The sequence below is a fragment of the Gopherus evgoodei genome, chromosome 16 (assembly GCF_007399415.2).
Source record: "Gopherus evgoodei ecotype Sinaloan lineage chromosome 16, rGopEvg1_v1.p, whole genome shotgun sequence".
Classification (NCBI taxonomy): Eukaryota; Metazoa; Chordata; order Testudines; family Testudinidae; genus Gopherus; species Gopherus evgoodei.
Genome location: NC_044337.1, coordinates 1,347,271 through 1,372,512, shown reverse-complemented (window position 1 = coordinate 1,372,512; position 25,242 = coordinate 1,347,271). Strand labels below are relative to the sequence as shown.

Below are 25,242 nucleotides of genomic sequence, written 5' to 3'. Positions count from 1 at the left end.
TAAGGTACCTTAATCCTAACACTCTGTTTAACTGGCTCTCTCATCTAAAGGCAAATCTTACCAGTCAGGCGAGCAAGAGGTGTACTGGGGATCAGGTTGCTGCAATAAAGCATTTAAATCACAATTGGTCTAAACAGTCATGCCATTAGTAACCATGTTATGCAGAATCTTTTGTTCCTATTCTTAATGACTGTTTAAATATATTTGATTAATATTTTCTTCATTAGGCACAGGGATGGGAATTAGCATGTCAAAGAGCTGCAGGAACATCTCAACAGAGTCGTAGATGGAGGGGCTGCTAACTTCTCAACCTGCGGCCCACGATGACGGGCAGGTTGAGAACCACTGCATTAGATGCTGGGAGTGTAACAGCTGTGTGCACAAGCAGAGCAGCCATTACTTGTTCCTTGGTAGCATGCATGCAGCATTGCCCATGAGAGCTGGGTTAAGTGAGAGAGGGAATGGGAAATAAGAAATGCTTGAAAAAGCCTCTAATGTGCTGATGTTCACAATAATGAAGGGAGGGGAAGTAAATAAAATATAAGCCAGTGAATCACTCAGCACTGCTTTAATAAGAGCAGGAAAAGTTCCCTGCACTGGGCCTCCAAACTACCCTCCTTCCTCATCTCAAGGCTATAGATGACCAAGCCAAAAGGTGAAGACACAACAAGTAGGGTGGTCACATCAGCAAAGCCCCAATCTACAACTCAGCTCTTTCCCCGCAATGTGGGGAGTAGGGTTTGAGGAAGAGCTGGCTTCCGCCTGGCTGAGGCTGCAGTGGGGCGCTGTCAAAACATTAACACTGAGGGGAAAGGGAGAAAATAAGGCACTGAGCAGACCTACTTCATGTACAGGGCATGTCACTTCACATTCCTGAAAGGCTCACAAGAAACGCAACTGAAAGAGTATAAATAGGATTTGTTTCAGAAGCCTTGCCCACGGGGAATGGGTAGACTCCAGGCATGGTGGAGCAGAAGAAGGTGGATTGAGATGAATCCAAGAAGCATCTGCATAATGTTCCTCATCACTAAAGTCTAAATTCCTCCAGGATGGGATGCCCAAGCTGAGGTTAATAATAGTGAGGAATCATTTCCTACTTAATGAACAGAGCTCAAGTGAGAGCAAACAAGAATACAGGGATGATTTGAGAGTATTTCTATGATTACTGTTGGTGAGAGACAAACATGTGGGTGGCACCATGTACATTGTAGCAATAATCTTCACCCAGAATAGTGTATAATCTGTCACGTAACTGTCTCGACAAGCCAACTCACCATCTACCAGAGCTGCTTTGACTGGCTCAATTCTGGACACGATTTCTGCCAAGTCAGTGAAAGAGGTACTAGGACAGGTCACAATCTGAAATACAACACAAAGTATATGTATATTATTCAAATGCACACACAGGAATAAGAAATACAAGGCACTGAAATCGTATTAAACATCAGACACAAAGCCAAAAAAGTGGAAATTCTCCGTGATTGTTGCCAGGGAAAAAACAGATCCTTATCATAGTAACAGCGTTCTCCAAAATGACTACCCTTATGGAGCCTCAGTCTTGGGAGACGTGCTGGGGTTACAGTCAGCAGTTCCTATTAGGCCCATGTGCACATGCACTCCTTCCCCACATGCTGGGATCTGACAGAATAAAAAGGAGAGCTTCCCTAATCTCCTCCTTCCACTACTCGTGGAATTCACCAGAAGAGATTTCAGAGAAGCGGGACAGAAAGCAAACACCCTAACAAACAGAGAAATAGGGGAGAGCCGATAGGGCAGAGTTAAGAGCCATGAACTGTGTTCAGATCCTGCCACTCCTTTGGCACTCAGAAGGGCTGCTGCGGCCAGTTCCCTTTATACCCTCAGTTCCCAGCACATTGGGAGTGTTGCCTAGATGCTTCCCAGCCTGTGCACCAGAATGCGCATATCAAAGATAGGGACCATCGACAGGGTCAGGAGACTCATTCACTCTTTTGCCTCTCTCAGATACACACTATGGCTCATACTCGTTGTTGAGGGGCTCCCCAGAGAAGACCATGAGTATTGCAGGATGAGGGCAGCCAGCAAAAAGCTGACAAATCCTTAACGATAACTGTAACTGGCACAATACTATTATGAAACGTACATGCCATGTAGTTGTAGTCATGTCGATCCCAGGATATTAGAGAGACAAGGTGGGGGAGGCAGTATCTTTTATTGGACCAACTTCTCTTGGTGAGACATAAGCTTTCAAGCCACACAGCACTCTTTTTCAGGGCTGGAAAAGGAACTCCCAGCGTCACAGCTAAATGCAAGATGGAATGGTCCCGTAGAACAAGGGTGCCCAACCTATGGCCTACAGGCATTATGGCCTACAGAGCATTTCATACGGCCCACAGCCTGCTTCGACATGATATTCTACTGGCTTGTCATGTTTATATCATTGTAGTTTACACAAGTGTGTAAATAGACAATACTGTACACAGAAACAACCTATCTAAATACATTCAAAACAAGCTGAACTTAAAATCTCAATCAATACAGAGTGACTTTAAATCTTATTAAAATATGTGGAATCTGTTTGGCCCACACCAAGATGTGCTTAGGTTTATGTCGCCCTTTTGTGTAATAAGTTTGGGCACCATTGTCTTACAATATGTACTCACTACTTATACTAACCAATCGGTTCCACTCTGTTCCACCCTGCTGTGACAATGGGAATACTGTTCCCAGGGCTGAAGAAGAGCTCTGTGTGGCTTAAAAGCTTGTCTCTCTCACCAAGAGAAATTGGTCCAATAGAAGATATTACCTCATCCACCTTGTCTCTTATGAAATGTACAGGCAGGCTCCCAGCACAGCCCTAAAATTCATTGTGTTGGGGAAAGCACACTTAGAACTGGGGGCACTTGTCTGATGCGCATCACCTCATGCACTTTTAGAGTTATCCAGTGAGCTGGTAATATTTGATGCAATACAGGATGTTTGTTAAATATAAGGTACGTAATAAACATCACTCCTGTAGGAGGATAGGAAAGCAGCATCAGCAAAAAGAAACAGCTTTATTTCTTGAAGTTGGACTGACATAGCTAACAACAGCAGCTTCTTTTACTACCTTGCAAAATCACTTGTTTTCAGAAGTGACAAACGTACACAGTGAGCTGGGCAGAGTTTAAGTCTAATTCAAGTGGTTAATAACATTCTCCAGGATATGAGGTTTGCTCAGTTAGAGGTTCAGATAATTTCAGACAGATTTCGCTAGAACAATCAAAACTGTAAAAAAAAGAAAACAAAACAAAACAAAAACCCTCACAAATCAAACTCTCTGAGTCTAAAATCTGGGTTTTATCACTACAGCTTCCAGGTCAGTAGTTCATTAACACTGTCTCCACTACAAGTAAAACAGCCATATCAGGGTATGATGAAGGCTAAGTCTGGTTAGAAAACCATGTTCATACCATGTTTGTAACCAGGTCAGGGAATATCTAGGTTGTAAGAAGTTTCTCTGGCACAGTTATATTTGAAGTGTAAACAGGGCCTTAATCATGTGATCGCCTCACCTACCAATCAGCATCCAAGGAGTCCTAAAAGCTGGGAATCAGAATTTTACCTTTCTGAGTTTAACTTCTCTCAGAATTCAGAGGACACTGGCCTCTTTAGGCCAGATGAAGAGATTCCCCTTCAGCAGAGCCTTCCATTACAGCTCAAGTGTGGAGGCAGAGCTGGACACAGCACTAGACAATTTACAAATGCTTGTTTATTGTTTATGAAATTTATAATTCAATCTCCACTACTACAGGTGGGGTGGGTAGCACAAGCCTATTATTAAAGCTGCCTGCCATGTCCCATTATAAGACACTGTTTTCCATTGCTCGTGACTTTACCAAAAACTTTAGGGGACAAAAGCTGGACAGGGAAAAGGGAAAGGAGTAGACTACGTCAAGCCATCTGGTGAGACTAGAACTTGAGTGGTGTGCAGAGAAACTAGGACTGGTTGGGCAAGGCCATTGGGGTGAGAAAGGGAGGTTGGTACTGGTAAGGTAAGGAGACTAGTACTGGGAGCTGAGGTGGGCAGGACTAGGACTGAGAGCTGGTGAGAGAAACACAGGGGGATGGAAACTAGAAGCCTGTTGGCTGGGGGGAAGAAACGCTGAGATTGGATGAGGAGCTGGTGGGATAGGAGGAGACTGGGACTGGCTGTGCAAGGAGACTGCCAGTGAGTGTGGGAAGTGGGAGATTGTGATTTAAATAGTAGGCCCAGAGGGGGAGACTAGGACTGGCTGGACAAGGAGGCTGGGACTGGAAAGCAAGGAAGACAGGACTGGGGAAGAGAGAGGACTGGGATAGATTGGAAGTGATGGGGCAGAAGGGGTCTAGCTTGGGGGAAAACAGGCAGAATAATCTGTGCTCACTAGCACACATTCCCCTACAGAGCCTGGAATGGTGCCCAAGATTCCAGAGTCTCACTCTTCCTTTGCTGTCAGAAACCTACTGGCAAAGTTGTGTCTCATTCACCTCTATTACTGGTTCACATAGAGTATGACAACCTACTACTGCTATCAGGTACTCCATTAGCTGAAGTGGCAGAGATCCATATGATGGATATAAATGTTCCAAACCTGCTGAGGAACCATGTGGGTGTGACTGATGATACACAATGAAAATTTCTGGTTTTTCAGTTTGATTTTTAAAGCCCCTAGGAAATTATACACAAGAAAGGACATGAAGGTTGCAAAGTCAAGAGCTCAAAAGTTAGAAAATATCAGAATTAAGGCAGCCTGTGCACCCTTAATTCAGTCCCCTTGTGTGTATCCATTATGACAGTTTTAAAATTACATAGTGCATACTATCTTCCCACTGCTCCCTGCCCCATTCAGTTCACAGGATGGATGAGTCTCACTTAACGAGCAGCTATTCAATATTTTGTTTCATTTTCACTGTCAATGTGTAGCTCAACCTCTCCCCAGCCTGCCCCCGCCCATGGAGGGACCCACCTACAGAGGGCCGACAACAATGTAGTCTGCAGTCCCCTTCGATCCTTGGCGTCTGCTGTGACAAGACAACAAAGCGGCCAATTAGTAGTCCCTGCCATGGTGGTTTCTGTAGCATGAACACATGGAAAGTAGGTTGTGAACATTGGCTCAATTCACACAGGTCATCGAACAGCCATAGGACAGAAATGAGAACTATCATTTACTGCTCACTTGGGCCTGAGTCAGAGCAGTGACCTGACGTGAAAGCTTCTCTTTTTCCACGACTACATCTTACTGCCACCCAGACCCTTCTAAGCCTTTTTAATACCTCTTGGTTAAGGTGGCTCTTTACTTTTTCTGTCCACCTTAGACCTCAGCTCCTCCTATGCCTCTGACACACGGTGTCATTACAATTCCTCCACTGATTATGGTTGCTCACTAGCTGTGGTATGTGTTCCTAGGTGATGCCAGTGCAGTCAATATCTTCTGTCTCAGTTTTCTGCCAGTTCTTCCTCGGCCTTCCTTGCGTTCTCTTCCCTCCCTCGGGTACCCAGTTCAGGGCTTGCTTAGCATGTTCACTAGATGAAGGACATGTCCCAACCAGTCGAACCAGTCTTTCTTTGGCCATATTTCCTAACATGTCCTGCTCTGTCAGCTAGTTTACTCTCACATATGTTACATTTGGTCTTTTCAGTAAACCTATGCATCTTCCTCAGCCATCTGTGATAGACAGACTCCAGGCTCTTTTTGCTAGCTACTGTCATTGGCCAAGTTTCTGCCCCCTACAATAGCATGTTCAGTACTATCACATGGTATAGTTTGGTGTAGCCCTAGGCCTTATTTTTTGTGCATTATTCAAACCCCACTCTGAAGACAAAGTTCTTAGCTTCCTGAAGGGATTTTCTATGGTGCTCATCACTATAGTGAGCTCTTCACAAACATTTTTTTTTTTCACAACCCTTATGAAGTAGAGGCAGGGGATTAGTCCCACTTTATAGATGGGGACTGAAGCACAGAAAGTTCAAAGTCAAAAGTTTCCACTATTTTCAGTGCCCAATTTGAGACACACAGGATCTGATTTTTTGGAGTACTCAGCATTATATAGCACTTTTTATGTTCAAAGCACCTGGGAAAAGTTTGGTTTAAGTGACTTGCCCAGCACTACATGGGAACTCACATGGAAACTCTGTGGCAGAGGCAGGGATAGAATGCAATTCTCTAGGGCAGCATTCACCTGCTTCAGCCACAAGACTCTCCTCTTTTGCCTGCAGTCCCTGCCTTACTCATTGCACAACTGCCAATTTCTCCAAGAAATGAAGCATAGTAGTCCTAGAAAAAACAACCTCCTTTACTAAATACAACACTGATTCATCCCCAGAGCAGGCTTACCCTGTGCACTAAATGAGGCAGGGATCCTGTGGAAAAAATGCTACGTGATAATGTAATTTAAAGACTGTAACCTAATGTATATGCACAAGGGGGCTGAATTAGGGTTGCACAGGAAACTTTAATTTTGGCATATCCTGACTTTGCAATCTTAATAAATGTTCTTTTAGCATAGTGTGTGTGTGAGATATGTACGTGGACAAAAAGTTTAGGAGATGATTTCCTACATTTAATTTCTATTAATTAACAGAAAATTCACTATTTCCTTTTCAAAAATGTATGTAATACAGAAAAGGTAAAAGCAATGAATGCACACTCTGCAGATAGGCCAACACAGTACTTCTCCATCTCCCCAACTGCATTCCACCGAGAAGCTATGAAATTCTTAGCAGTGTAAGTTCTATGACATTTTTGATGGGGTTCCATAACTCCATGGCTTTGCCCTTCTGGAGAGTCCTCTGAGTTACCCCTCTCCCAAGAGGGCTGTGACAAATGGATCTCTCTGGACATTGAATCTATATCTCAGCCAGTATGTAATTCTGGTATGGACTAAGGCACAAGAGAGGATCCTGGACTAACAGCTCCACAGGGCAACTGAGGACACAATGGAGGGACGGAATTCTGGACAGGTAGGAACTAAGAAATTAAGTGAAATGAGACATCATGGATTCAAGAAGCAGATTTCAGTGCAGAAGAAGGGGAGGGGGCCGAAAGGGAAGTTACACAGCTGAAGAGCTGGGGAGATGGAGGAGTCGTTCAGTCCTAGCCTTGGACACAGGAAGTCAGGGACCCTAGTGGGGAGCCTTTGACAGGATGGAGGCCCAGACTCTTCCAGAGAGTCACTTCCCAGAACAGGAGAGGAACACAGACACGTTGTGGATTCCTGACGTGGGACACCGAGTGAAGGACACACAGATGCTTCCTACTGGGAAGGAGATGAGGACATTGCAGTTGTGCTGTTGAATCCACAGCCCTCTCCCAGCGGGGGGTACTCTGCTGTGTTTGGGGAGTCCTCTCTCATTTCCTCTAACAAAGGTGCAATTAATAAAGACAACCTGCACTCGTTTGTGGCAAGGGTTGATGAGGACACACTCTGCTGTGTGCTCCTGAGATAAATGAAACTGATCTCACAGGAGACTCAGTAGGAACAGAGAGAACAGCTTTAGACATAGATAAAAACCTGTCAGGGCCTATCCCAAAAGATGCTGCAGGGAAACTAACATAAGTGGGCATGGGCACAAGGAAAGGACAAAGACCTGAAGGAAGCCAGGCGTCACAAGGACACTATCAGAATCACAAGCACTACCCTCAGGGGCATCGGCTAGTTTATACCAGGTGAAAGATTCTGTGCATAACCCAACTGGAGGAATGCTTGCGCAAGCAGTGTCCCCGGAGCCCTGGCACACATTCTAGGAGGCTGGCATGACATCCACGCCAGGTGAGTTTCAGTGCTTCCCCATCCTGGCTTAATGCTTTCCCAAAAGGAACAATGTAAAGAGGAGGGAGAAAACACTTAAAACAGCATCCACAAAAAGCACATCCCTGTCTCAGTTACATGGGGGGGGGGAGGGGCCGTCTCTTACTTATTAGATATCTTCTGAAAAATCCTGGGTTTTTAAATCCAGGAGGGACAAAAATAATTCTCTGTTTGATACGCCCATTAATAAAGGAATGAAGATATGACTGAAGAGTCTGCTAAACTGTATTAATCTTTGACCAAGACCACAATCTTCACATAAACGGGATCCCTGAAGAGAGCCAGTGGGAAATATTGGCTTGTTCTGTGCTATGGGGATAAGCGGAGCTGGTCAAGTGAACTCTGTTTCTATTAGGCTTTGCTTGTTTCTGTCGTCAGCATTTCAGCCTTAAGAGAGATAAACAGATAGACAGAGCAAGCAGGGCAGTGCAAAGATATTTTGTGCCCTAGATGAAACTTCCATCTTGCGCCCCCTGCTCCCCTCCCCTCCCCCAGAGCATCACTTATTATAAACTTTCAAAAATGAATACAGTGGAGTCACATCTTATGCAAGGGTTAGGTTCTAATGTCAGCGCGTAAGAGGAAAATTGCGTATAGTGAAAATTACCATAAAGTACAGTACACACAGTAGACACTAGAACAGGGGTCCTCAACGTACAGCACATGTGCCAAAGGTGGCACACAAGCTGATTATTTTTTTTAATGGCAGGCTGCGGGTCCCGGCCGTGCTGAGTCTGCTGCCAGCCTGGGATTCTGTTCGCTCAGCTGGCAGTGGTCTGAGTGAACCGGCGGCTGAGACTCTGGCTGACAGGAGCCGGCGGACGGAAACCCAGACGGGCAGTGGGCTGAGCAGCTCAGTCCTGCCAGCCGGGGCCCAGCTGCCGGCCCCGCTCAGCCTCCTGCTGGCCTGGGTAAACAGTCTGGGGTTCCATTCACCCAGAGTTCCGTCCGCCAGCCTGGGGTTCCATTTACCCAGGCCGGCAGGAGGCTGAGCGGAGCTGGTGGCTGGGACCACAGCTGGAGGCGGGCTGAGGACCCAGCTGCTGCCCCGCTCAGCCTGATGCGGGTCTGTCTGGGGTTCTGACTGCTGGCCCCTTGCCAGCTGGGGTCCCAGCTGGCGGCTCCGCTCAGCCTCCTGCTGGCCTAGGTGAATGAAACCCCAAGCCAGCAGCTGGAACCTCAGACTGTTAGCGGGCTGAGCAGGGCCGGCAGCCGGGACTCCAGACCGGCAGCGGGCTGAGCTGCTCAGCCCGCTGCCAGTCTGGGGTCCAAGCCACCAACTCCTGCCAGCCACGGTCCTGGCCGCCGGCCTGCTCAGCCGGCTGCTGGCTGAGTGAACGGAACCCCAGGCCGGCAGCCGGCTTAGTGGTGGCCAGGACCCACAGCCTGCCATAAAAAAAAACAAAACAGTTCACGTGCCACCTTTGGCAGCGTGCCGTAGGTTGAGGACCCCTGTTCTAGTGTCTACTGTGTGTACTGTACTTTATGGCAATTTTCACTATACGCTATTTTCCTCCTACGCGCTGACCTTAGAACCTAACCCCTGCGTAAGATGTGACTCCACTGTAGTGTAAAAACAATGTTTGGGCACCGCTTTTTGATGCCCCCAAATCTTGGCGCCCAAGGTGGCCACCTAGTTCGCCTAGTGGCTACACTGGCCTGAAAGTACTGGTGTACAGAGTAGAATCCTACACTGCTGGGGACCCTTCATGCTATAAACTCAACCTTAACATGCTGGAAATAGGGAGGAGGAAAGTCCAACTCTGCTACAAGGGAGTTGAAGGCAGCACTTTGCTGAATTGGGCCCTTGGTTTGCTCCTGCTATCCCCAGGCACAGGACCCTTGTATCTCACCCAGAACATGTGGACAGTGAGCGGATTTTAATTTGGGCCAGCAATAAGAGAGAGAGACTTATTTTCTCATCCCGCTATCTGCACACTGTTGTACTACTGGACTGTTGCAGCACTCTTCTCTCCAAAACTGGTACTGGGGGCATAGTGCTGCGGCTCCAATGAGCCTGAAACTGAGGAATGCCTGCTGTCCTTAAAGACCCCATAACACACCCAGTATTTCTCTCCAGAGCAGGGGTGTCTGGTATCTTGGCTGCATCCAAAATTGGGGCATTACTACCAGATATTCTGCGCTCTGCACTTTGTACTTTGTTTCCTAAAGCATTGTGTGGTATGCTGTATGTTAAAGCTTTGCTGTATGCTGTTAAACAGCGGCTGTGTTCCACCCCAGAGGTGGCTGAAGATAGACACGCATACACAGCACTGGAACCTCTGTTAAAGAAAGGCCTAATAGGAAAGTAAAATATTACTCAAAGTTAGCAAAGACCTTTCAAAAAGCAGGTGATTAAAAAGAACTCTTCAAACACACATCAGGAGCCTATAGAAGCAAGCCAGTTCAGACATAGAAGAGGCTGCCAAAAGAGAAGTTAGATGTCAAATTCAGCTTTGTTTTGCTTTTCTTGACTTAATTTCAGAAGTTTTAGCATTGTGGTGAGCTACAATGAAATCCTTGCTAACCCCTTTGAACACTAGACCTTGCTCAGGCAGAAGAATAGAACCTTGGAGCATATACTCCAAGCGGGCAGTCCTCACTAAGGAACCAAAAATGCAGGCATGCATCCAATCAGCTGTTAGCCATTCCCATCAATCCATCATTTTTGTAACCTCAGGGTTTCTTAGCAACTGCCCTGCCCACACACAGCCCCTAGTTACCCCTCTCTCCACCCTGAGCTACTCAATCCCTGAACCCTGAGCTAATCCCCTGCCCAAATACAGCTCCTAGATACCCCCTCCCTCTACCCTGAGCTATCCCCTGCCTGCACCCTGAACTAACCCCCTGCCCGCACACAGACCCTAGTTACCTCCCTCCCTGCACCTTGAGCTACCCTGTCCCTGCCTGCATACAGCCCCCAGCTACTCACTCCCTCCCTCCATCCTGAGCTACTCCCTCAGCTATCCCCTGCCCATACTCAGCTCCTAGATACCCCCTCCCTGTACTCTGAACTAACCCCCTGCCCGCGCACAGCTCCTAGATACCCCCTCCCTGTACCCTGAGCTACCCCGTCCCTGCACGTTGAGCTAATTCCCTGCCCGCATACAGCCCCTCGCTCAGTGATTCCCAACCTTTTCGTCTGGCGAGTGCCAGATGAAGGACCATGGCGGCGGTCGCGCATCCACCGAAATTCCCTGCTCACACACAGATCCTAGATACCCCCTCCCTGTACCCTGAGCTACCTCCCTGCACACACACAGCTCCCTAGCTCATCCCTCCCTTGCACAGTGAGCTCCCCCCTCCCTGCACGCAGACCCTAGATACCCCCTCTCTTTACCCTGAGCTATCCCTCTGCCCGCACGCAGCCCATAATTACCCTGCCTCCACCCTGAGCTCCCCCGTCCCTGCACACAGCCCCTAGCCACCCCCTCCCTGAACACTGAGCTAACCCCCTGCCCACACACAGCTCCTAGATACCCCCTCCCTGTAGCCTGAGCTAACCCCCTGCCCACACACAGCCCCTAGCTCCCCTCTCTTGCACCGTGAGCTCCCCCCTCCCTGCATACAGACCCTAGCTACCCCCTTCCTGACCCAGAGCTACCTCTCACAGCCCCTAGTTACCCTTCCCTTGCACGCTTAACTACCCCGTCCCTGCACACAGCCCCTAGCCACCCTCTCCCCTGCACCCTGAGCTACTCCCTCCTTGCACCCTGAACTACCCCCCTGCCCAAACACAGCCCCTAGCTATCCCTCTATCCCTACCCTGCAACCTGAGCTAACCTCTGGCCTGCACACAGCCCCTAGCTACCCTGTCCCTTGCCCCAGAGCTACCCCCTCACTGCACACAGCCCCTAGGTACCCCTTCCCTGAACCCTGAGCTACCCCATGGTTGCACACAGCCCCTAGGTACCCCCTCCATGCACCCTAAGCTATTTTCAAGCTTTTTGCACTGAGCCCTTCACCTTTGAATTATAATTTTTTGTTGCAGCCCCCCCACAACCCAGACAGGCTGGGTGGCCTACTGAGGTGAGTCAGGGGGTGGAGGTGTCACTCTCTCCCTGGACCCTGCCGTGTGGAGCTGGCTTGAGCTTCGCTGGCCCCTGCCCTTCCCGCAAATAGAAGTCAAACTATGCCTATGCCCAAGGTCCCTGCCCCGAGGCGTCCCATGCCCACTGGACCCTGGAGTTTTTACAGCATGTTGGGAGGGGAAGGCAGGGAGGGGAGCTCAGAAAGAAAAGAAACTCCCATCTTGGAGCACAGGGATTCCCTTCCCCAATGAGCCACAAAAAATCCTGTCTCCGGCTCTATGTGGAAATCTCAATACAGTTATAACAACTCAGCCACACTAAGTAACCCTTAGGTTTGTCAGGATCAGCTCAGTTCTGCAACCTAAACATTGGCTACACAGATGTGCTGAAGCAGATAGCATGTGTAGAGAAGGTGATACAAGTAAAACTTGCATTTTAACTACCACCAATGGCAATGTCTCACACCTTCACAGGGTCTTTGATGCCTGTTGCATGAAATTCCTTTCCTGAAATAAGCCATGCGGGCATTTTGGTACTGGACTGAACACACGGGGCATAATGCAAGATTTCTGACTGACTGAATACTACATTCATGACAACCGAGCAGGGGATACGACAGACAGCTAGGCTTTCAAAATGCCAACGGTGCCTGCTCAGCTGCCTGAGTGCTGAGTACCATGCAGCTGATCAGAGAAGAGTCACTGGTCTAGTAAACCATCATCAAATAAGCAGGAAGGACGCCTGGATACTGAGTATTGTCTGAATGTGATAAAAATAACTCAAGATGCTAAAAATCTGACGGTACGTCTTCACTACTCGCTGTATTGGCGGGTAGCAATCGATTGCTCGGGGATCGATATATCGCGTCTCATCTAGACACGATATATCGATCCCCGAACGTGCTTATATCGATTCCGTAACTCCACCAACCCGAATGGAGTTGTGGAATCGACAGGGGGAGCCGCGGACAGTGATCCCGCACCGTGAGGACCGTGAGTAGTTCGATCTTAGATACTTCAACTTCAGCTATGTTATTCACGTAGCTGAAGTTGCATATCTAAGATCGATTTTCCCCCTTAGTGTAGACCAGCCCTGAAAATAACTAACTTTACTGCAATGCATTTTTAATGTATGTGCCTATATTCCCAGTAAGAGTCCATGAGAAATCCCACCCCTTTTGATAGCCTTTAACACATTATATAGCAATGCCTGGGTCAGAGAGCTCTGCTCAGCTGTACGCTGGCAGCTGGGTGACAACACGTAATAAGATGAGTACTTTTAAACTGAACACTTACACCCGATGTTTTGGATTTGCAGATCTCCTGCCTGTCTTTTAACATCTTGTCAAGGACTCCGCTCCTGCCCCAGACATTAAATACTGTCTTCCCATGCTGATATCCCACTTCCTGGAAAGAGACAATCAGAAATAAAAACTCATCAACAACAACTGGACAAACACCATGCTTCATGCCATCTGCTCAACAAACCAGTGTGCTAAGCACAGCTTTACCCTCTGGGCCCAGGATTTACAATGCAGTTATCTACTGCCTCAGCTCTGAGTTACTCCGAACGCTCAGCCTATGAAATGGGGAGCCATTAACTGGAGCAAGGTGCTATTTTACATCAGCAAGCTCACATGACCTTTGGCCACTTGTTACAATCATCTTTCTGGCGATGGCTTTGTGTAATACTGCACATCAGACTGTTGCATATAAGGAAACACCAACTAAACATCTCTTTATGGGAAAAGACAGCAGCAAAGCTAATTAATATGGGCCTCCTCCGCTGGGCCAGGTCTGACACAGGAATTACTATCTGCACTGCTGTCAAATGACCTGTACATGTGAATCATGAATACATACAAGCCAACCAGCATGTAGGGGCTCTTGCTTTTACATGTAAATTTCAGGTTCTGTTAGAGGTGATATGAGCAGCTACTGCTAAAGTGCCTGGGGGAGTTCGAACCATATACCCCATTTTCCAGCCCTTTAAAACTCTTATTTGCATTGGGAATGACAACTTGGCACCCATACCATCAGCATGAAAGCAAATAAAAATAGCTCCAGTCTTAGGGCACATCTACACTGGCAAAGTTACAGCATCGCTCAGAGTGCTGAAGGGAAACTGCTGTTGTGTGTTCACACTGATAGCTGCCTGCACAATAGTGTGTTCACACTTGTGGTGCTATTCGGAGGGGTGCACTCTGGGCAGCTATTCCACAGAGCATCTCTTCCTCTTCTGCCACTAAGACTTGTGGGAAAGCAGAAGCAGTTGTGGGGCATCCTGGATCCTGTCCCAATGCCCCGTGATACATTGCTTCGGATCCCAGCAATCCCTGCGCTTCTGTCCAAATTTGGTGCCATCTTTCAATGGTTTGTGTTCTGCGCGCCCTGCCCTGCCCTGCCTCCTTCGGGCTGCAGGAATGGATCCCTCACTGCAGACCAATTTGCTGCTTGCACTGACCAACATGTCACGAGTGGCAGTGGAGTTATTCCTTAAACTACAAAGGCAAGAGGAGTGCGCTGTTGATCTCACCACGCGTTGTAGCTATGACATAAGATTACTTGTGGCATTCACGGAGATGCTGCCACAGTGGAACACCGCTTTTGGGCTCTGGAAACAAGCACTAAGTGGTGGGATCACATCGTGGATGCATGTTTGGGATGAAAAGCAGTGGCTGCAAAACTTTGCCACGAGGAAAGCCACATTTACGGGACTGTGTGATGTGCTCCCCCCAGCTCTACGGCGCAAGGACACGAGAATGAGAGCTGCCCTGCTGCTGGAGAAGAGTGTGGCGATTGCACTGTGGGAGCTGCCTACTCCAGACTGCTACAGATCGGTCACTAACCAGTTCGGAGTGGGAAAGTCGACCATTGGAGTCGTGTTGATGGAAATGTGCAAGGCCATTAATCGCATCCTGCTCCGAAAGACCGTGACTCTGGGCAACGTGCATGACATTGTGGATGGCTTTGAACAAATGGGCTTCCCTAACTGTGGAGGGGCAATCAATTGCACACACATTCCAATTCTGGCACCAGACCACCTAGCCACCAAGTACATTAATAGCAAGGGGTATTTCTCAATGGTTCTCCAGGTGCTTGTGGATCACCATGGGCATTTTACAGACATTAACGCAGGCTGGTCTGGAAAGGTGCACGACGCTCACATCTTTCAGAACACTGGCCTGTTCAAGAAGCTGCAAGCAGAGACTTTCTTCCCTGATCAGAAGATTGGGTAGGGGAAGTCAAAATGCCCATTGTGATCCTGGGAGACCCTGCCTATCCCTTAAAGCCATGGCTCATGAAGCCATACATAGGGCAACTTGATAGCAGCAAGGAGTGGTTCAACAACAGGCTAAGCAAGTGCAGAATGACTGTGGACTGTGCATTTGGCCGTTAAAAAATCCGCTGGTGATGCCTGCATGGGAAGCTGGACATGGCTGATGACAACATTCCTATGCTTATAGCTGCGTGCTGTACACTCCATAATATTTGTGAAGGGAAGGGTGAAAGCTTCACTCAGGGCTGGACCACAGAGGCTCAGCGCCTGGAGGCTGAGTTTGAACAGCCAGAGACCAGGGCTATTAAAGGGGCACAGCGCAGAGCCATAAGGATCAGGGATGCTTTAAGGCAGCAATTTGAAGCTGAAAGCCACTAACATTTGTTGCTATGCTCAAAATTGAAGTGCTTGTAATGCTAGGAGGTGATTGGTGCACATGATATAAGAAGGGACTTTAACATAATTGTACGTTGCTTTGCAGAGCTCTTTTTGCTTTCACTTAATAGAAAGAAGATTGCTTTCAAACCAACACAATTGAAAGACAACAACCAGAGGAGAGAGTCAAATGAAAAAAATCATCTGCAGGGAGGAGGATGGGGAGAGCGGGATGGAGGAAGGGAAGATCTCAAGAGGAGGAGGGGTCCTGGGATGGCTACAGATTTATGTATGTCCAGGGATCGATACTCTCCTTTGGAGTACGATGCAGCGGGTGCTGGACTTCAGCAGGGCCAAACTGCAGAGGGATGGGTGTTGAGTGCAGTGGGTAGTAGGAATCCACACTACTGGACTGTGAGAAAGGAGGAATGGAATGCTGCGGGAAGAGAGTGGAGCCAGGAGGTTGATAGCAGTGTGTTGGCAGTGTGTGTGTGTGGGTGCATGGGAGAGAGTTTTGTGACAGAGGCTGCAGGGTAGGACGGGTGTGGAGCTGCTCGGTTTAAAGAACTAGTATTGCCTGGAGCGTGTCCGCTTGGTGCTCCATAACTGTTAAGAGCCACGCCGTGGCTTCTTTCTGGTGTGCCACGTTCTCTTTTCAGTTCCTTTTCTCGCTGTCCTGCCAAACCTTCAATTCTTTTTTCTCAGTGGTGGAGAGCATCATAATCTCACGCATAAAGTCCTCCTTAGTTCTTCTTGGACACTTTCTAATTCTGCGCAGCCATTTTGCCGCCGATAAGGCAGGATGGCCTCCGAAGGTCATCTCTGTGAAGTTTAAATGCAACGTTTTACAGAAGCAGTATTGTTTACAACACAGACAACACTGATTCAGTGCTTTAAAACACAGCAAGTACTCACACACCTGTCTCTGACTGGCTGACCCCAGGCAAGCACACATGAGCCACACGACCTCCAAAATGGTGAGTAGCTGCAGGGGCAGGGGAAATCACTGTTCCCAGATCCTGCTGTATACTGGGAACGTGGCTCTTGGGCACTTGAGGAGAGCCAGAACTGTAGGATGGGTTTGATAAACATTCCTGTCCCAACACTTTCCACTGGATGTGATCATTATGGAAGATATCTTGCTACTGAGGGTGAAGAGGGAATCAAGGGAAGGTCTTCTCGAAGCTTGCGGCTTCTTTTCCCTACAAAGCAGCAGAAAAGGCTTCAGGAAGAATTGAATTCTAGTGCTTAGAGCAGTGGTTGTTAGGAGTCCAGGGTTCTATTCCCAGGTCTATCACTGACAGGCAGAATAAGTGTCAGGAACAGCTCAAGGTTTCATAGGGACCATAATCTGCCCCAAGTGTTTCTAGCTCTGTAGGTCACACTCTGGATCTTGTGCCTGGAACGGCACTGAAGGTCATGGGGGAGTGGAACTCCCAGACAGACGATTGACTCTTGTGGTCTAGGATCAAGACACATCTTGATGGGGAAGAAAGACCTGTTTAGAGGGCTGCCCTTGGAGGTGAATGGAGCCTGTGAGATCATGGACAGGCCAGAGGGAGAATACTGTTCATCCTTCAGACCATTCTGTCAATGGTTTTACAGATTCCAAGGCCAGAAGGGACCATTGTGATCATTTGGTCTGACCTCTTGTATAGCACAGATGAGAGAACTGCTCCGTAATAATTCCTAGAGCAGATCTTTTAGAAAAACATCTTATCTTAACTTGCCAGTGATGAAGAATCCACCATGACTCTTGGTAATAGTTCCAGTGATTGACAACCCTTACTGTCAAAACTTTACAGGTTATTTCCTCTCCCAATTTGTCTAGCTTCAACTTCCAGCCATTGTATCATGTTAAGACATTTTTCTACTAGGCTGAAGAGACCATTAGCAAATTTGTGTTCCCCAATTAAGCACTGTACATGTAACCAAGCCACATCTTAACCTTCGTTTTGCTAAGCTAACAGATTGAGCTCCTCAAGTCTAATCCTTTAATCATTCACGTGGCTGCTCTCTGAACTCTCTCACTGTGGACACCAGAACTGGTCACAGTATTCCGGCAGCAGTCACACCAGGGCAAAATATAGAGATAAAATCATTTCTCTACTCCTGCTCAAGATTCCCCCGTTTATGCACCCAAAAATCCCATTAGTTTTTTTGGACATAGCGTTACAGTGAGAGCTCATGTTCAGCTGATTATCCACCATGACCCCCAACTCTTGTTCAGAGTCATTGCTTCCCCAGCCTATCAATATGACCTACATTCTGTGTTTGCTTAGAATGGCCCCAAATAGCCTGGATCAGATGACCATCAGGACATATGGCAAGGCCTATCTAGGTGCATGGGCTGCCGCAGAGGTGGGTTTTTGAGGGGAATCAGCAAGGAACTATATGCTCAGTGACTATTAAATTTAATTGTGTTTGTTTGGCAGAGGTGCCTGAAATGTTGGATAGAAACCCCGTTTTTATTTTTGTATAAATCTAAATAAATAGGTAAATAAAAACCTTTGACCCAGTAGCCCATGAATGCCCACTCAGGTCACCATGGTTTACAGAGACCCTGCAACAGGTGAAGCCATAGGATGTTTGGCTGGTATGCCAGTGGAGGAAGTCAAGAAATGTGTCTCCATCAGATCTGTTAAAGCAGGATGACAGCTTGGTATATCTGCACAGCCTCCAATCATCTACTGTCAAGCTTCTCTCATAGTGAAGAACAATGGTTTGAGGGGTCAATGCTTGTTCATCTCTCAGTGTCAGCCAGTCTCATCCACTGAGGCTCTGGAGGGGCTGGATTCTCTTCCTCACCCCCCCATCCTACAGTTTGTCAGTTGGATCCATGCCCATCCTGACTGGTGAAGGGAGCACCAGGGCAAGTCCTAGGTCCATTGCTGGTGGAGATGATGCGAGTCTGTCCATGGGTAGCAGGATACCTGATTGAAAAAGCTATCATGCAGCCCCTGGTTAATAAAGCACCACTTGACACTGACAGTCTCAAAAGCTCGCAACCCATCCAGGAGATGTTGTGGGAAGTTCAGCTCTCCTCAGATTACCTACATTCTGGTTAGTCAGGTGTTTGAGCAGGAACTGCACTGGTTGCACAGGGTGAGGATTTTCTCCTGGCAATAAACAAGAAAGAAATGTTCATGCTCATTCTGACACCACAGGCCATAAAGTTTGATTGGGTCATCTAAAGACACAGGATGCTGCTGAGTGTTCAGACCCCTCTGGACGGTCGGAAAGAACGGTCTGGGACAATTGCTCTTCTCCCCAGAGGACTCTCACGTGGGGCTCTGCAGGGCTGATTTCCTTTCTCTTGTGGAACGTGTACGAGAGGGTGTTAGGAGAATTACTGAGGAAATGTGTTGCACATGTAGGAATCCAGTTTGCTGATGATGCTCAGCTCTAAGCTTCCATCCTTCCCAACATAAGTGGGGCAGTAGAACGAATAACTTGTCTTTACGAACTAAGGGAATGGATGAGGGTGAACACGCACGTAAGAAACATCTACAGTACAGACCCATTTATGCGCGAATCTGCTTAAAGCGCGGGTAGCACTATGCCTCCCAGTGCTACCTATTTAACACGCGAGACTCATTAACACATGGTACAGGAACTTGCTACGTAGCACCACAGATTTGCTCACTAACTCACTGACATAGAAATCGACAGGAAGTGTGGAGCGGAAATGTGTTCTACGTCTTTATCAATATTGGTAAAGACGTATTACGCATGCTTAGTCATTGTCACGCTAGAGAGAGATAATATATACAGTAGTACCGTAGTTATATAGTAATACAGTATATATTATATATATATATACATATACATATACTACATTAGAAAATTTTAACCGTAGGCCTAATATAATGGCAGAGGGCAAGTATCAGCATTCCTACATTGTAGAAGAAAAGCTAGCTGCAATAGATCGAGTAAATAGCAGAGAAACCCAGGCCGAAGTTTCAAAAGATATTGGGACTGACGAATCTACTCTCCGAGGATGGCTAAAAACTGAATCTAAACTGAATGGCTTTGTACAAAATATTGATTCTGCCACAGGGCTTAAGCGAAAACGTGTGCACTATTCAGCAAAACCCACAACAGATAAAGCCATGCGCATGTGGTTTGCTCAGGAAAGCTGAAAGGAATGCCGCTAAGTGGGCCAATTCTTCAAGCCCAAGTGACAAAATTTGGAAATTTAACGGGGGATGAATCATTCCAAGCCTGCAAGGGGTTTATAAGTCGTTTTAAAAAGTGTCATGACATAGCGCAGGTATCGATTTCTGGAGAAAGCCGATCAGCCAATGAATCGGCCGCGAACGTGTTTCCCGCCAAGTTAAAATCTATTTTACAAAATGAAGACTCTCACGGAGAACCTCTTTAGAATTGTGATGAAACAGCTTTATTTACAAAACTGCTACCTGATAAGACACTAGCCTTTAATTACGAGACACAGAAAACAGCTGGATTTAAAAAGAAAAGATCATGTGACTCTTCTTTTTTTGTAGTAATAAGATGGGCAGCCACAAGCTTACCCCTTTTTCTCACTGGCCGCTTTCATAACCCTCGCTGCTTTAATCACCTCAGTAGAATCAAACTGCCAGCAATATACGCTAACAGCAAAAATGCTTGGATGACGAGACACATTTTCGACAACTGGTTTCACAACAGCTTTGTTCCAGCTGTTCATAAGCATCTGCGGTTGAAGCAACTCGAAGCCAAAGCATTTTTGCTACTTGACAATTGTCCAGCCCATCCTCCAGCCAAATCACTGGTATCGAGAGATGGAAAAATTCGAGTGCTATACCTACCATTCAACACAAACATCAAAAATTCAACCTTTAGACCAGGGCATTATTCAGAATTTTAAAAATAATTATCGATGGAAGCTGATTTCGGTGATTGTGTCATGCACAACTTCAGGCATTTCTGAATTTCTGAAACAGTTAAACATGAAGGAAATTATTTATTTTAGTTAAAAAAGCTTGGGACAAAGTAAAACAAAAGTCCATTGAAAACTGCAGGATGAAGGATCTCAGTGATGTCTTTTCTGTCAAAGACGGCTCAGGCTCTGAAAACTCCAGCAGTGGCACTGATTCAGAGCCAGACTTTGAAGGATTTTTGGAAGAAGACGTCCTACAAACACGCACACAGACAAAAGAGGATAAAGGTAAATTTCTCTTTCAAATGATAAAAGATTTTTGTTTGGATACATCGTCGACAATCATTACCAATTAGCTGGAAATGGATGAAGATTGCCCGACTTCAGAATTTCTGTCCGAGGAAGAAGTATTAACAGGCTGTGAGGCTACGTCAGACCGCAAAAGTGATGGAGAGAATTCTAATAACGCAGGCCTCAATGACAATGACAACGATGATGAGAATGTCGTTGAAAAAGGTCAAAATTTTGCCCACAGAAGCCCTTAGTGCTTTAGAAACTGTTGTAAGACTTATGGAGGAGCAAAATGCGGAAAATATCGAAATCATTCATCTGTGGCAAATGACAGACTTCATAAGAAAGAAAAAAAATGCGAGCATGAAAGAGCAGAAAATAACAGCTTTTTATTCTAAGTGAATCATAGACACTTTTTTCAGCATGACCCTCTTAACCTGCGGTCCGTTAACATGTGGTCATGACAGCTTGATTCCCGACATCCGCACATAAACGGGTCTGTACTGTATCATGTTAGCGAGCAGCTGGTGGAGAACAATAGTACAGCTCTATAACAGTGACAATGAGCATAAGCTACTAAACAACAGACCACTGGAAAGGAAAGAAACTTTATTCTACCCTTTTAAAATTGCTGAATTATTTCTCTCTGAAAATCGTCAGTTGCACGTTTGCATGCTGGAGGGGTGGGATAGCTCAGTGGTTTGAGCATTGCCCTGCTAAACCCAGGGTTGTGAGTTCAATCCTTGAGGGGATCATTTGGGGAACTGGGGTAAAAATCTGGGGATTGGTCCTGCTTTGAGCAGGGGGTTGGACTAGATGACCTCCTGAGATCCTTTCCAACCCTGATATTCTATGATATATACAAACAGACAAAAATAAACCCCAAAGATCTGTGAACCTGATACTATCCCTTCATTAATAGTCCTTCCATTGACATTGGCTTTGTTCTGCTGATACTATATCAGGTGCAAAGGAAGTGCAGATGGTCCATAATATTAATAGAAGTGTTGGAATGTTAACCGTGTCACAGACGTTCTACTATTCTGCTCCTTTTGCCTGAACAATTCACAGCCCTACCGGCTTATTCAAACCCTCCCCCGACTTTATGAGCTATTCTCACCCAATCAGGGAAAAGAAACAATGCCATGTGACTTATGTGCTAATTATAACTAAAACAAAACAACTCAGATTTCAAATACCTATAGCAAACAGTACATGTCTGATCCTCAGAGTAAAGGTGCTGGCAAAAATAAGGAGAGGAAGTTGCAATCTGCTCATGGGCATTACACAAACAGGTTAAATGATTCTGTTCAGGTTCTTATCCTGAGCTCCTCACCATATATCTTTCCATGGTATTATTCAGTGTGACTTCTTTGCTCAGCTCTAACATGTACACAGCCTACAGAGAGTTAAGTAGTAAGAAATCTAGTTCTTGAGAAGAGGTTCCTCAAGAAAAGAGAGCCTAGAACTAGCCCTTAGCACTAGGTTTGTATTGCTGCAGTGTTCATAGGACTCTGCTGCTGCACAGAAGTAGCTACATCAGGGGCCCCCCTACACCCTCAAGATTCACTTACACAGATTTCATCAAACTTCCCGAAGTCCAGGGTGCCATATCTGTCGATGGGTGGGCGAATGTATTCACAATATTCACTGTTCTTGACCATCTCCAACTGCCGCACGCAGCACACATACGCAAGCCGGGTCTGGATCTCTGCCATGTTCAGCACCTGCCAATCAGCCCCAGATAGCCATCAAAAGCATTGCAAGACTTTCATTAGCACAACTTGCCCTGAACTGGCAACGGTAAAATGGAGAAATGCACTCCAGTGACTCAGGCGTATCTGCAGAGGCTGTCACATCCCACCCCCCTCAGCCTCCCAGGAGAACACTGCTGACTGCCAGCCAATCTGTCATGAATGGCAGAGACTCAGCTTCCATATAACAAATGAGATCTTTCTGCAATTCAAGCAGAAGTTGGTTGGCACCTAGAAGGAGATATATAGCATGACATAGGAGGGGTGCGAAGCTCTCTCAGGGTGGGGATGAGTAACGAGCCAGCTTGATTTTCTAGTGCCAGACACTGCTTTAGGTGACAGCTGGTTTTGATTCCTTTTCATAGCCTCTCGTTCCTTGGGACAGAGAACAGCCCAGTGTGGTATGGAGGCAGCATGTTCAACCTCACCCTGTATCACTCACAACAGACACCCACTGGGGGAGTCCAGTATTACTGAGCTCTGAAAAGGAATCCTGTCCAGTCCTTAGACCAGGCCTTTCCAAGGAGGCAGACTGCTAAAGCGGGAGACCCTAAGGATTACAGCAGGGACACAGGGAACCAGAAGGAAAATGGAGGAAATTACACATTAATCCAAGCTGATCTGACTTCACCCAGGAAGGAAATCCATAGCTCATGCAGCCTGTCATGAAAACAAACATCTAAGAATTTATTATTACTGCCCAATGCAAAAATCCCTATGTTCAGCAGCAAAGAAACACAGCAAAGAGGACAAAGTGCCACTCACTTTCATTTCTAAAGCAGCCAAATCCTAACTGCATCAAGATTAGTTGTGCCAAATTCACTCCAATTGGAGAGGGGCTATTTCACCCCTATCAAAGCCAGGTCACCGGCTCTTCTTTATATTCAGAGAGCAGTTTGGGAGAAGAGGTATCTGTGCTTGTACAGCACCTAGCACAATGAGGTCCTGGTCCATTTTCAGGGTTCCTAGGTGCCTCAATAATACAAATAACGAATAATAATAATATTGCAATGCCATAGTCCCCCACTCAGCCCCCAGAGGAATTCACTCTTGCATGGAGAGCTGGAGTTGGACTCCTTAGAGGAACAAATGATTGGTATTCGGCTGTGTGAGTGCCACTTCTAGCTTCTCCTCAGAATCAGACAACTGAATTCTCCCACAACATTGTATTTTATTTTATGATGGGACCTTGCCTAGCTTTCCCACAACCCAAATGTCCCGCAACCCAAGATGCAGGTGACAGAGCAATCGATTCCCAGTCTTGTTTCTAAGATACAGTGGGACAGTTCCCTTCTGTTTACTGAAAATCACTGTGATTTTAACATAAGCTTATGGTACCTTCACTTTTTCAACTAGGGGATTCCATCTCTTCCACAGCAGCCACCAGCCAGACAGAGCGTCGCCATAGTTAGTGAGGTCCGTTTCATCCCGGCTGCCCACATCAATTGCTATCACCACTTTTGCCCCCATGGACCTTGCAACATCCGCTGTTGGGAACAAAGCCACATCATCATTACCCATCACTCCTCTCTTCTACAGCACTTACCTTTCTAGAGCTGGCCACTGGGAGCAGGAAAATGTATTTCCAAGGATCACAACAGACCACACAAGCACAGCATGGGACAGACCAACAGGATTCCTTTTCATATAGCTTCCAGCACAGACATTCATGAATGTTTTGCAAGGAGAATTACTTACCTCAGAATAATACTGTACTAATTATACTCTTCATAGTGATGCATGGTACCTGGGTATGACTCTCTCTTTATAATCCCTATTTATTCTAATAATTTTCTTTACAGATGAAGCACCACCCAGATTAATCTCTGGCTAGGTCCTTAAGGTGGCCTGGCTGTATATTCAGTTTTGGTCCACCACAGGCAATCTTATTGCACCACCAAAGCTTCTTGCACCCACATGACCACTGGCTGCATAGCTGCCTTGATTGATACATGAATGAAGCAACACAAATGCAAGAGGACATAGAAGAGGTCAAGGCAGAATGACCAACTGGGGAGATAAACTGGTATAGGTCAGGGGTTGGGAGAATAACAGCCCATGAAGAGCTTTGAAAGTAAGGAGGAAAATTTTGCTTAGATTTAGAAACAGACAGATTAGTGATGGTGAAGGGATGGAGGAGCATTTCCCACTTCCTGAAGGGACAGAGTGGTCTGGCCATGACATTCAGGAGCCTGACAGTTTAAGGAGTAGGAATTTAGGAAGATGCTAAAGGAGGGACTTGGGGTGCTGGGCCACTCACAGAAAAGAGAAATGCGGGGAGGAGAAAAACTTCAAGATCCAGGATAACTATGGACAGCAATTCCAGAATCTCTATGGAGAGTAATTCCATGCTTGAATAATAAGAATATAGCAGTAAGGATATACTACTAACCACCTGACCAGGATGGTGATAGTCACCGTGAAATACTCAGGGAGATTAGAAAGGCTATAAAAATAAAAATGGGGGATTTCAACTATGCCCATATTTCAACTATGCCCATGTCACCTCAGGACAGGATGCAGAGAGGAAGTTTCTTGACACCTTAAACGACTCTTTCTTGGAGCAGCTAGTGCTGGAACCCACCAGAGGAGAGGCAATTCTTGATTTAGTCCTAAGTGGAGCACAGGATCTGGTCCAAGAGGTGAATATAGCTGGACCGCTTGGTAATAGGGACCATAATATAATTAAACTAAAATCCCTGTGGTGGGGAAAACTCCACCTCAGCCCAACAAGGTAGCATTTAATTTCAGAAAGGGGAACTACACAAAAAAGAGGAAGTTAGTTAAACAGAAATTAAAAGTTACAGTGCCAAAAGTGAAA

General features: G+C 46.5%; 1 protein-coding gene across 10 annotated transcripts in view; it reads right to left on the bottom strand.

Moving 5' to 3' along the window:
- PNPLA7 (patatin like phospholipase domain containing 7) overlaps window positions 1-25,242 on the bottom strand; it is a 387,559-nt gene that overhangs the window by 13,561 nt on the left and 348,756 nt on the right. For 8 of the 10 annotated variants that reach the window (XM_030535369.1, XM_030535370.1, XM_030535368.1 and 5 more), the window contains 4 exons: window positions 23,760-23,908; window positions 22,242-22,394; window positions 13,136-13,246; window positions 1,275-1,359 (listed from right to left, as the gene is read on the bottom strand). In XM_030535369.1, the coding sequence (XP_030391229.1) occupies window positions 1,275-1,359; window positions 13,136-13,246; window positions 22,242-22,394; window positions 23,760-23,908 (498 nt within the window). The remainder of the gene's footprint in view (window positions 1-1,274; window positions 1,360-13,135; window positions 13,247-22,241; window positions 22,395-23,759; window positions 23,909-25,242) is intronic. The other 2 variants (XM_030535374.1, XM_030535375.1) reach the window with 2 other exon arrangements.